The sequence below is a fragment of the Stegodyphus dumicola genome, chromosome 5 (genome assembly GCF_044657685.1).
Source record: "Stegodyphus dumicola isolate Sdum_Otavi_A_Nest chromosome 5, ASM4465768v1".
Lineage (NCBI taxonomy): Eukaryota > Metazoa > Arthropoda > Arachnida > Araneae > Eresidae > Stegodyphus > Stegodyphus dumicola.
The window spans coordinates 46,105,039-46,118,583 of record NC_140772.1 but is presented as its reverse complement, the minus strand read 5'-3'; the positions used below and the strand labels follow the sequence as shown (position 1 = coordinate 46,118,583).

At 33.2% G+C, this 13,545-nt stretch overlaps 1 protein-coding gene across 1 annotated transcript in view; it reads right to left on the bottom strand.

Moving 5' to 3' along the window:
* The window catches only part of LOC118182861 (multidrug resistance-associated protein 1-like), a 158,332-nt gene that overhangs the window by 122,761 nt on the left and 22,026 nt on the right, over window positions 1-13,545 (bottom strand). The window contains exons 2-5 of the mRNA XM_085816624.1: window positions 12,665-12,850; window positions 8,710-8,838; window positions 2,233-2,361; window positions 1,915-2,046 (exon numbers count right to left, since the gene is read on the bottom strand). Coding sequence (XP_085672750.1) covers window positions 1,915-2,046; window positions 2,233-2,361; window positions 8,710-8,838; window positions 12,665-12,850 — 576 coding nt within the window. The remainder of the gene's footprint in view (window positions 1-1,914; window positions 2,047-2,232; window positions 2,362-8,709; window positions 8,839-12,664; window positions 12,851-13,545) is intronic.

Here is a 13,545-nt window from a genome sequence, read left to right as displayed (position 1 = left end):
GCATGAGCAAAGGCAAAATTCATCAGATTATTAGTGTGCACTTGAAACTTCAGGCTTGAAAACTGTCACTTACTAACAAGTTTGTAAAATGTCTACCCCATGAAACTTTTTCTTCTTTAGAAATTATATGGAAAGGTAAGGCTTGATAAAGCACTGCCATGGATTGTTTGGTGGTGCGTAATATTACCTCATTTTCTTAGAATTATAGTCGTTGGAGATCTACAGTACTACTAACCAGTAAAAGCGATAGCTTATATATTTACAGAAAGATGATATCTGGGCTCCCTATCCAATCAAAGCGCTGCTTTTTTTTTATTTGATAACTAGTTTAAAGCAAGATTTTTTTAACATTATAAGGCCTTTTTGAATAACGTAAAAAGTAAACTAAGCGAATCCGTGAGAAAAGGCTAAAATAAAGCTCAAAGGATAATAACATTGAAGCATCTTCACTTCTTTACCTCATAATTATTATTAGAATTAATGCTTATTTCCAAAAATTATGTTGGGTTATTCTGGATATCTAAAAGGAATATTCTCTACAAAAAAGCAGGATAAAACCGGGAATATATCAGATAGCTAATAAAATATAGAGAGCCAGGAAAATCTGAAGATTTTGAAATTCAAACCATTACCATAAAATGCAATTCAAATATTATTTATTTGATAAAATAAAAGGATATGAAATATCATTTATTATAACAAGGCTAATCCTTTATCCCGCTTCTTATTTTTTGAATAATATATTTTTAAAATGTCTTAAACGGAATTTGATAAAATTTTCTGTAATATAGTTTGGGTATACTGAAGATCTCAAGAGGCTGTAAGAGAGCTTATTCTCTCTTCAGCCTGTTCTTTTTTAAACAACACATTTTTCAAATGTTCTCCGTGGAATTTGATGAATTTTAAAGAGTACTGGTTAGTAGTACTGTAGATCTCCAACGACTATAATTCTAAGAAAATGAGGTAATATTACGCACCACCAAACAATCCATGGCAGTGCTTTATCAAGCCTTACCTTTCCATATAATTTCTAAAGAAGAAAAAGTTTCATGGGGTAGACATTTTACAAACTTGTTAGTAAGTGACAGTTTTCAAGCCTGAAGTTTCAAGGGCACACTAATAATCTTTGATGAATTCAAGATAACTTTATATTAAACAGTTGCAGCTGTACAAATCAATATGGTCCAAACAGCGATGAAAGTCTGCAGGGCAAACTTGAGCTGTAATGCTCAAATGTCATGAAATATTTGAAAAAATGTGTTGTTCAGGTATAATACCGAAAGATAAATGTGGAAAAGCTTTTATAACGACGCCTTGCAATAAAGGTGCTGGAAGTCTGTGAAAATAAGTTATTTGAAAAGACAAAAACCTTATATTATGCTCCATATGTCTGCATTCTAATACAGATCGGTTTTTGATTCGGGAAAAAAGAAACCTTCATAATGGTAAGGGCACTACTACACAAGTAAAATTTTCCTTTACTTTATTAATCGTAGCAGAAAACTCAAAATCTTAAATAAAAAATAAAAGATGCAAACCTCTATGGAGGTCGCTCTTTTTAAGTTGTACGTATCTTTAAGAATGCTCCTGTTTTTACGAACAATGTCTGCAAACTATGAACACTGAACTTGTATAAAAGTGCTGACACTCTTATACCTGGGCACTGTTGAATGGCACTGTTGAAATGGTATTGTAACTCTGTTGTTTTGTAAAATAAATAATATTACATTTCATAGCGGTAGGGACTATCTCAAAACTGTCAGATTCCCTTGCTCAAGCTGTATCATGGAACCGTTCAGTTTTACTTTACTAACATCGTGAATGCTTCCCGTGATAAATTGCATTACAGAGTACTATAGTTCCGCCTGAAAGCTATTGTTTACATGGTGAATAATCTGTCGAGATTTTACTCACTTTCTTTTCATCCCAGAAATAGCTGTATTGAGGATCAGTGAAGAATGAGAGTATCGCTTCTGCTATAACGATGCAGAAGCAGACTGTCCCAAGTATAAAGAGATTAGAATCCACCGTTTCATCCACTTGATCCTAGTTAAAGAAACATGAGACATTAAGAATCATTATCTTGGATATGTTAACTGCATGATAAACTGCAACCAAAGACAAAAATTAAGGTATCTAAAAGAAGACATTATATGGAAATCATTAATATAGTTTTTTTTTCCTTTCATGTCTGTAAGTCTACATAACGAATTAATAACTTTTCTAACTTACTGTTAGAAGAAGATATAAGGGAGATCCCATTGCGTCACAAATAACGTATAAACTCCAAAATATTGCCAAAATGAAAGAGTTGAGCTGGCCTTTACGCATCTGTCTCAGTTGAAGAAATAGAGCTAGAACCTGGAAAAAAAAGTGATTTTTTTAAGGATGACTTCACTTTCATCACTAGAAAAAACGATTATTTCTCAAATTATATATCTAGGAGTTTCAGGAGTAAATTGTTATTGTAGCTTGAATTGAAAATTTTTGTTTAAAAATTATAATCGGTCTTCATATGAAATTGTAAATCAAATTATGTTTGCAAATTATGTTCTTGGATTTGGAGGTCCATTAAAATCATGCAATTAAGTACTAGTTAAGTAGTTTGGCTCCAATAAAAATTCCCGCTTTCCAATAACTGATTCCCTCTTAATTTTTATCTAACAAGCAAATAATAAAATCAAATTTAAAAATTTTAACAAAACATTTTGTAAAATAAATTTGTTTCCAAAAGCAAAACTTTTCTGTTTTCGTCTTTAGAATTTTTTTAAATATAATCCTGAGATTTTTACGAAGGATTCATTTTAATCTTTTAAGCATTCTCAGATATTTTTGGCCTTTTATTTATTTTTGCCACTGGTGATTGTCTGTAATTTAACTGAAAAGGATAAATAAACTGTGACGCATCTGACGAAAAGACGCATCTGTGCACTTAAATTGAGACCTTGTAGTTTACGGATCTAAAACTATCAGACGAATATACGCATTTAACCTCAATGAATATAAATAAGAATCATACGCAAAATATGATGGAATGTAACATATCAGCCTATCTGAAATTATGGATATAAAAGGAGTCGGAAAAAACATGATGGCCCATAATATTTCTGTTTGTTTTAGGTTATTGATCTAAAACTTACATTGATGAAAAAAAAAAAAAAGACATAACTGGGGAAAAAAAAAAAAAAAAAAAAGCAAGAAGGGACAGTTCTATATTTCCCATTCTACTGTGCCGACTGACGAAATTCTAACTGCGTTTTTAATGTCTCGAAAGCCCGACTTAGGATATAGATTTATGTATAGCATTGTTCTAATATAGGTATTTTGACTCAAAATCGGACTTTTTTTTAAATGAGATGACAATTTTTTTCATATTTCGATTCTAGTACTTAAATTATGTCTAGATATTAAATTTTGTAATTTTGGGTGAGAAATATATGGAGAAATTTAAAAATTTACCTTGGCGATTTTTTTTAGTTTGCACCAAGAAGAATTAACTTGGCGAACTTCTTAATATATAGCAACCTATTTCCTTTCCTTTTTTACTTCCTTGTACGAAGTAAAAAGGAAGTATTGTAATCGCGAAAAGCTTCAGGCAGCATATTTCAACGAAAATATCCATTTTGACCGCTATCGAATGCAATTTAACGATGTTTTTGCGTGATATCTGTACGTAAGAACAGAATAAAAGAGTCTTTTTCTCCAAAAAAACTAAAAAACTGCTTTAAAATGAATTCTGAAGAGAATTTTTCGTGGCGTCTGTACGAACGTATGTACGTACGTACGTGCGTGCGTGCGTACGTACGTATCTCGCATAACTCAAAAACGACTAGCCTCAGATCGTTGAAATTTTGTATATAAGACTACTATAACATGTAGATGTGCACCTCGTATTTTGGTTTGAATCGGCCGCGCCAAACGTATATAAATATATTTATAAATATATCCATTCCGTTACCCGGCTCAGTGATCTCAGTTTCTTTACTCTTACATGTTTGTAAATTGTACGTTTTTTGCTTTAAAAATGATTGAATTATGTTGTTTTTATCATCCGGTTAAACTTTTTATGCCTTTCGTAATTCTGGAAGCAATATTTGTACAATTATCAACAATTTAAAAGCTGTTTAAGTGTGGTTAAGTTTTAAATAACATGGCGGACATATTTGTTTACATTTGAAACAGCAGAATTGTAGATTTGTTGCCAATCTAAAGAGACTAAGCTTCGCAACACAAAAATAACGCCTTCATTTATTATTTCGAATTAAATCATGCTTAATCCTTTCTGGAATTTTTTTCGAGGAAATAAGTGTTTAAGATTTACTTCGTAATTTTTAATACAGATATTTTGAGTTTTTATGTATTTTTGCCTTGTCGCGAAGTGAAAACTGAATTAATTGAATGAGAAATACTCAATCGTCTGTGAAAAACTGTTTCTTTTTCGTTCTGTTTGCTTAATTTCTTTTATACATCGTTCTAGCTTTGTTATAGTATTTGAATAGAACATGTGGCAACGATCAGATAATTCTTTAAATGATATAAATTTTGTGCATTCTGAGTTATAATATGAACGAAATATAATACTGTTAAGTAAGCCTAGCGCCAGAGTGTCGCTATGGTAAACAAAGTGAATTTTAAAGAATGCATTTATTCTATTGTGGTTTATGCGCTGTCGGCGAAGTAGGTTTAATTCAATCTAATAAGTTAAATGAAATGCAAGAAAACATGCGTATAATTTAATTTTCCGTACAAGGAAGTCATGTGGTGTACACATCAGATTTTTTTCATTTACATGAGAGGAAAAAAAGTCATCGTTCATACTTTGAAGTAACTTAAAGTGCGTAAACCGCATTTGACGTTATTATCGCTTATAACAAATATGCCAACTTTCAAAACGCACGAGTATGTAAATTCATGTATATAAGGTACGTAAATTCATGTATATAAGGTACGTAAAGGGTTACTCTACAAACTCATCCTTTTCACCCTTCCCAGGGAAATCATTCTGATCCCTAGCTCCTTCCTTGTAAACTGGATATTCTCAGTGAAGCAGAGTGTACTGCTCCATTTCCTATTCTCGGTGGTGCGCCACAAGCATCGATTTTGAGGAAGATCCTCTATCTTATTTATGTACATGACGTCGCGAATTTCTATCAAGATTATAATATCATGCTCGCCTGTTATGAAAATGACACTATCCTTCTTGCAAGGTTCAGGAACCGAATCACGTACTTGAGACTTCACAGTAACGTCGCTAACATGGAAAACTGGTGTAAAGTTTGGTAAGTCAACGTTAATTCTGAGAAGTCGCAAATTTTGCTAATTCGGCATTATGAGTTTCTCGATGAAATCACGACTAAAATTACCTTGTTCGGAAAGCAGATCTCCACTGCCCAGATCATCCAAATATCTTGGAATCGCCTTCAATCGCAGTTTTGCCTGCATAAATAAAGTGAGAGGAAAATTTATGGTATTTTCAATAGACTGTACTCACTCCTCTCTTTGTCATCTGGTCTCAGCCTTGCCCGAAGGAAAAGAAGTTGCATCGCGGTTATCAGACCTATTTTCACCTACTCTTCCCCGGTCTGAGCGGATGCATCGGAAAATGATATAAAAAAAGATAAAATTTTGAGGATTATCACCTGAGCATCTTACTTATCAGAAATAAAAACTTGTACAATGACCTCAAAATCGATTATGTTTGGGACCACCTGAATAAGTTAAACACAAATTTATGTATGATTGCTGCTACAAACTCTATGGCAAAATTTTCTGATACTTTAAATTATGAAATCCTCGAGGAAGATTACTTCGAGCGTCCATATGCGGGTCACCTCTGCAATATCATAGATTAGAATCCTTCTGCCTCTCCTGGCATCGGCACTTGAAGGACTTTATGTCATTTTCCGAATTCCCAACAGCGCAACTGATGAAGCACTTCCCTCTAAACCTCAGGATTACGAGTTCAATACTCGGTGGTGAATTACTCTCTGACCTTCCAGAGATAAACGAGGACTTTTACTAACACCTCAGTGATTGTACTCTGCATTTATTCTTCATGATTGTATCACCCCAGATGTGATACTGACAAAACTCTACCTACACCTTATATATATTCCTTAGCTTTTGTAATATATTCTTCTTCTTGCAATGTGCTCATTTCATATGTGATTTTTAGAAAACGCGACTATGATTTTTTATAGATTAGTGGAATTTATTTTGCATTAGATACTAACTGTGAGTCAGCTCTTACTGGCTGATCACCACACGTGATCAGAACTTCAAAGGTTTTAGAAAGCACATATTTCTTACTCAATGTATTAGTGTTTTATAGATATTCCGTATATTTCTGCACTTTCGTTTTCACCTGCATCTCAGTAATGGTGCATAGCAATTATTCTTCTACTTCTTAATTACCATAAGTAAGAAATGTTATGTGCAAATAATGCTGTTATGTCTTAAACGCCAATGCTATCACCCCAAATATGATACCGACAAATTCATCTGGACTTCTTATATTTTTCTGCTTACAACTTACTTTTATTATTTTAACATGCCGTATTATGTGCTCCAAAATTCAGATCTGCATTTTTTTTTACCTTAACTTCCTTACATTTTGATAGTTACTAGAATCATTGCTCTTGATTCGTTGAGCATATCACGTGATCAGAATTTTAAAAATTCAAGTGACTGCTAATCTATAGTCATTAATCTGGACTTGTACATAATTTCCCGCTTTGCAACTTACTTTTATTATTTTATTATGCCGTATTGTGTGCTTCAAAAGGCAAATGTGTTTTAATGAACTGAAGAACTACTCTGCATTTTATTTATTACTAGTTTCATCACTCCTGATTGGCTCAACATCTCACGTGATCAGAACTTTAAGAATTTATATCACTGCAGATCTGTCCTCATTAATCTGTACTTCCATATAATTTTTTGCTTTGCTAATCACTTTTGTTATTTTGTCATGCCTTATTGTGTGCTAAAAATGCAGATATGATCTTTATGAGTTTGAGGAACTACTCTGCATTTTGTTAATTACTAGTGTCATCGCTCCTGATAGATTGTTCATCTCACGTGATCAGAAGATTCAGGTGGCTGCTGATTCATCCTCCGTGCTTTGGTAATTTATTTATTATTGCTGCAGTATCTTTAAAGACTTTAATAACTCCTAGGACAGTAAGGCCTTTTTATGTACCCCACATGACTTTTCGCTTCTGGAGGTAACTACATGCCTAGTGGAAACGAGTTCCCACTATGTGCTATTAGCTAGTGTATTAAAGATGTTTCTTTGATGATTTTGATTGTTAATAGTTTTTGTTGTATTTTAATCCAGAAATAAAGGTTTTCAGCTTTGAAATTCACAGGCCTGATTTTCGTGATAGTTTGCGATATGAAAATATTACAGACGTTATTACTGCAAGCCATTGGTCAAATGTGGAAGCTCCTTCCTCAGTTGGGATACGAATGTGCATTTGCAAATTTCGTAGTCCGGCTAGCAGTTTCGGGATAGCAATCAAGCAGTTATCGGCTTTTCGACTCTCCGCGGCATCATAATTGGTATAAGGTATTTTCTCCCTCTTTTCTGCAAGCCTTCGTGGTGTAACGGTAGCACACTCGGCGCGTTTTCGAAAGGTCCAGGTTCGAGTTCCGGCGAGGGCATTATTCATTTTTCATATTTCCTGCTTAAAATAACGTAATGTTCCTACAGCGGCGTCCGAACTGAAAGCTGGTGGATGAAGATTCTTCACCAACAGGATTTGGCGATCGGCTCCCCTAATCTCCAGTTTAAAAGGGGGAGTATATAAGGTATTTTCTTCCTCCTTTCTGCGTGTTCGTGATGTAAATGGTAGCACCCTCAGTGCGTATTCGTGAGATCCAGGTTCGAGTTCCGGCATTTTTCATGTCCTTCAAAATATCCTGTCTTTGTAGTGGCCCCTGAACTAAAAGGTGGTGAATGATGATTCATCACCACCAGGATTTGGCGATTGGGTTCCCTAATCTCCAGACTCCCTTTGAAAGGGGGGGTATATAAAGTATTTTCTTCCTTCTTTCTGCATGCCTTCGTTGTGTAACGGCAGCACACTCAACATGTATTCGAGTGGTCCAAGTTCCAGCCCCGGCGTCATTTTTAACGTTCTCAGCATTTAAAAAAAAAGTAATGTTTCTACAGGGGTTTCTTGTTTTGAGTAATGTAATAAACGCTACAAAGCAACTGCATGTTTTTCGATTTGGATTTAATCTTATAATTTTACTTCCTTACTAAGGCATTCTCTTCGCAAAGGTTTTTGTGGTTCATTCCCCTACGAATTGAGTCTATTTCGCTGAGAAATAGTGTTAACAGTTAATTTAATATTCAACGTATTTGTTCGATACGTAACAATGCCAAGATTTATTTTCGAAGCATTCGCAAATCGACTGCATTTCGAAGCAGTGTAACTCGTTTGAGATTCCACGCACAAATTGCGCATAAATGCTTACATATTTGAACCTTTACATTTCTGCTCTAATAAGTACCGTTACCGCTAATAATATGATTGAATAACACGTAGATTTGACAATAGCTGCTCATTATTGTTAAATCTGAAAGGGATAATTTAGATTAGCCCAGTATAGTTAACAATATATACATAAATTAAAAAAGCTAATTGAATGATGAGCTCACAGAAGTGACTGAAGTGAATAATCTATAAATATTATACTTACGAAAGTTATCATACGAACGCACACCGAGATGTAGTTGACGTTCGCAACCTGATTCAGCAAGTATCTGTCACTGTAAAGCAAGTAAAAACCTTCTGCTCCCGCACACAAGATTAGAAGGAAGGTAAGGGTCTGAAAAAAATTGAAAAATCGGGATTTAGATAATGCACTGCAAACAAATGAAGTAAAAATCACATAACCTTTTTTTTTCACTCAACAAAGAGTCTGTGCTAATAGTTTCCCGCTTTTTTTTTTTTTTTTTGTAAAGAATGGGGGGTTAAGAAATTATGAAATATAAAACTACCTTAATAATTAAATTGTTGTGAACAAATGCACGTTATAGTGCAATGAACTCAAAGCAACTTTATGCGGCCCACCGATTACATTTTAATTAGGCTTTTGTAACAAATACAGTGTTGCAAAGATGTCAAGATTTTTAATTATTTGAACTCCGTCATTTTCATGACCATTAAAAACGAATGTGAATGACTCACGAAAAAAATCTACAAATTGAGTTAATTAGTGTACAGTTTGATATAAATTTTATTCAAAGATTTGAAGATGCAGATTTGATTAATTTATTAACTTTATTCGTACTTGTCAAAAACTAAATGTGTTCAGTTACGAATTTTTGAGCTAAGAATAATCGCTTTCTGTGGAAGTGCGTTTATATATGAACAACTCTTTTTTTTTTTTTTTTTTCAATTGCACATTGATAAGCAAAAAACTCGATTTATGGATGAGCATCTACAATCCATGATGAAGATAATTTCTAGTAATTTTTCTTCAAGGCTACCATCTTTATGAAAATCAAAACATTATCAGGTGTCAAGCTGTAGTAAGAAGTAAAGGAGTTTGTAATTGTTTAGATAGAAAAGTGTGTATTTTAATTTATGCTTCGAAGAAAAATTTAATAAATAAGATAAAGAAACTAAGTTGCCTTGATTTTTTCGCAATTTTTGTCTCGCTTGGAAAGTTTTCATAATTATTTACTTTCTTGTACGAAGTAAAAAGGAAGTATTGTAATCGCGAAAAGCTTCAGGGAACGAAATATTTCAACGAAAATATCCACTTTGACCGCTTTCGAAAGCAATATAACGATGTTTTTGCATGATATCTGTACGTAAGGACAGAATAAAAGACTCTTTTCCTCCAAAGAAACTTAAAAGAACTGCTTAAAAATGAATTCTGAAGAGAATTTTTCGTGGCGTCTGTACGAACGTATGTACGTACGTATGTATCTCGCATAACTCAAAAACGAGTTGCCTCAGAACGTTGAAATTTTGTATCTAGGGACTGCTATAACATGTAGATGTGCACCTCGTATTTTGGTTGCAATCGGCCGCACCAAACATATATAAATATATTTATATATATATCCACTCTGTTACCCGGCTCAGTGATCTCAGTTTCTTTACTCTTATATGTTTGTAAATTGTACATTTTTTGCTTTAAAAATAATTGTATTATGTTGTTTTTATCTTCTGGTTAAGGTTTTTATGCCTTTAGTAAATCTGTGTGCAATATTTTTAGAATTATCAACACTTTTAAACTTGTCTAAGTGCAACTAAGCCTTTTTTTTTTTATGGCGGCCATTGATGTTTACATTTGAAACAGGAAACTAGTGGATTTGTTGCCAATCTAGAGAAACTTAGCTTCGCAACAACAAAGATAATGCATTCATTTATTATTGCCAATTAAATCATGCTTAATCCTTTCTGGAATTTTTTCGAGGAAATAAGCGTTTAAGATTTACTTCGTAATTTTTAATACAGATATTTTGAGTTTTTATGTATTTTTGCCTTGTCGCGAAGTGAAAACTGAATTAATTGAATGAGAAATACTCCATCGTCTGTGAAAAACAGTTTCCTTTTTGTTTTGTTTGCTTAATTTCTTTTATACATAGTTCTAGCTTTATTATAGTATTTGAATAGAACATGTGGCAAATATTAGATAATTCTTTAAATGATATAAATTTTGTGCATTCTGAGTTATAATATGAACGAAATATAATACTGTTAAGTGAATCTAGCGCCAGAGTGTCGCTATGGTAAACAAAGTGAATTTTAAAGAATGCATTTATTCTATTGTGGTTTATGCGCTGTCGGCGAAGTAGGTTTAATTTAATCTAATAAGTTTAAATGAAATGCAAAAAAAAAAAAAAAAAAAAAAAAAAAATGCGTATAATTTAATATTTCGTACAAGGAAGTCATGTGGTGTACATATCAGATTTTTTTATTTAGTTCAAAAATTAAGTAAGTTGATTAATGATTAATAAAACATATTAGAATTATTTGAAATAAATGTAATCTAAAATATTAATATTTAGCTATCAGTATATTTGAATTACGAAGTTTTACTAACAGAATGTCTTACAGGTACCAAATTTTAGATTTCAGGTAGAAAATAAATGTTTTCTACCTGAAATCTTGTTTGGCACTGAAAGCTAAAAATTGGTAAAACAACTTGAATTCTTTTCCTTTATTAATTTTATGGTTTATGTATGTTTTAATAAATATTTAGTAAGTGCAGTTTAAAATTTAATTAAAATAATTTTTATTGCGTTAACAAAAATTTTTAATTTTGCTAAATAAATAAATAAATAAATAAAAATGTTGGCATGTCTCTGATTTTCAGATGGTGTAATTTGGCTTGCAGGCAATTTGATTTTTGTTTGTTTTTTTGTTTTGAGGAAGGGGTTGTTTACGATGACACACACAATGGTATCCGCCAAAAAGAGAGATGCTGTGTAAAATTTATCTTTTGAGACCACTGTTATAGTGCTAGATAAGCAAGGGGAACTATAATGGCTTTCTTGATTTTATTGTACAACTATATCTTCGCCCAGAGGGGATATTGGTTAGTGATGCTGACTGGGATCTGGGTAGTTAGTGATGCTGATTGACCCTCTGAGAATGAAAATCCAAGGGCCGAGTTTGATTTCTGGAGAAAGTATGGGATGTTTCTAAACGTATATTGTCTGTGCGGTCAGAAGACACTCAAATTACACAGCGAACCGAACTCCTCTGGAGACGTTGATGGCAGGGAATAAGGGTGGAAGGTACTCGAACCGTACCCCAGGGTATTCTCACTTGGAATTCACTCCGAGGCAGAAGCTTAGCAGTTAGCAAGGCTCTGCAATATTTAATATGCTTACCTTGATGAGGCAACGTCTCTGCTGGAACATGTACAACTGCATCGCAGAAGAAAAGAACAGGGTAACATGCCAACGAGTAACGACGCTGGGTTGAATTATTTTATGGATTTTACAAATTCTCGGTTCAATCGCCAGTCATTACGCGGCAATGATCAATTCAATATTGTTTGTTCCACGTTAAGGTAAAGTATTTTAGTTTCCATTAAATCTTGGGACAATAGCTACAAAGTATTCTGTCTAGAAGGAAAACTTATGTCTGTAAGCTAAGTAAAGTAGTATCCTAAAGATGATCGTCAGAGCTTTATATCGTAAAGGGTACCTTTCACTGAGGCCAGCTTGAACTACCCTTTGAAAATTACGGAAGTCTTGTAGGTTAATGAAGCTGAATACCATATTGCCAAGATTGGATGATTGCCATATCACCAAGGGCTGACGTATCGAGCAGTTGTTGGATCTACAAACATTACGTTTACCATATCATGAACTGTACACTTTAATTCTACCTAATACAATATAACGGTACATTAAAACATTGGAAACCATTGCACTGGAAACCATCCTTACATTAAAACATTGGAAATCTTCCTTACATTAAACAAACACAAATGGCGTGCACAGGTTGTGTACAACGCTTGCTAAATAGCACAAAGAAACAATTATTTTTACTGGAGAACTTTACTTTCTTTTCTTGTGTCTTGTTACGTAGTTAAAAAGGCAAGATAAAATTCAGGGTGGACATTATTAACACAGTTGCTTTTCTTATTTTTTTCTAATGTTAAAAGAAAGAGACACGTTTCGTACCAGTTTCGCAACACTGAGAAACGTCCATGGACTCGGTGAGCTTTTGATAGTACTCTCGGCTCTGCTACATATCGCCGTGAAAAGAAATGCTGTCCAGAGGAAAAGACAAGGCAGGTTGATCAGAACTAATTGTCTAAAACAGTTTGTCACTTGAGGAGACGAGGCGTTCCAGAAAGAATCCCAGTCCTAAAAAGAACAACCGATTTATAAAACATTATAGCAAAAAATTCAATCTATAATTATTTTTTTTAAAAAAAGAGCTACATTGTACTGCCTCCTCAGCAGCTAATGCATTTTTAAAAGCTGCACTAAGTAGTGTAAAAATTATTAAGAAAATTTACGATATTTTCAGCTTAAAACAGCTACTAAAATATTATAGTTAATGAATGAGCATTTATAATGACAAACATATACAAGTATTTTTCAGTACACAGTTACGTACAATCTTATATCCAAAATCATAATAAAATTATCACTTAATTACTTACCATATTGCATAATGTAAATTTCAGTAGCTCATTACCTAGCAAAATGAAAAGTAAATTTAACTCGAAGTTCACCGAAGTCTTTTTATTATTTCTGTTCCTGTTTCAAATACTCAACAGCAAGGAAATCGGAAATGAATTAATTATGATGCTTTTCTTCGAGATACTCGAGTTAGCTTATAGAGAATAGGAAGGCTCGAATAAATACTGCTCGTCAAACTTAAAGGATACTGACAAAAATAAAAAATTCTAAGGTTTTTTTAATTTAAATAACTAGCTGTTTTATGTTTTGAATTTTTACTGTTACTTCTCTGTTTCTGTTTTCTCGCCAAAATGCAAATGAGCTCGCGTATATTTAAAGAGAGGATTTGAGATTGTTAAGTTAGAGCGTGTTCT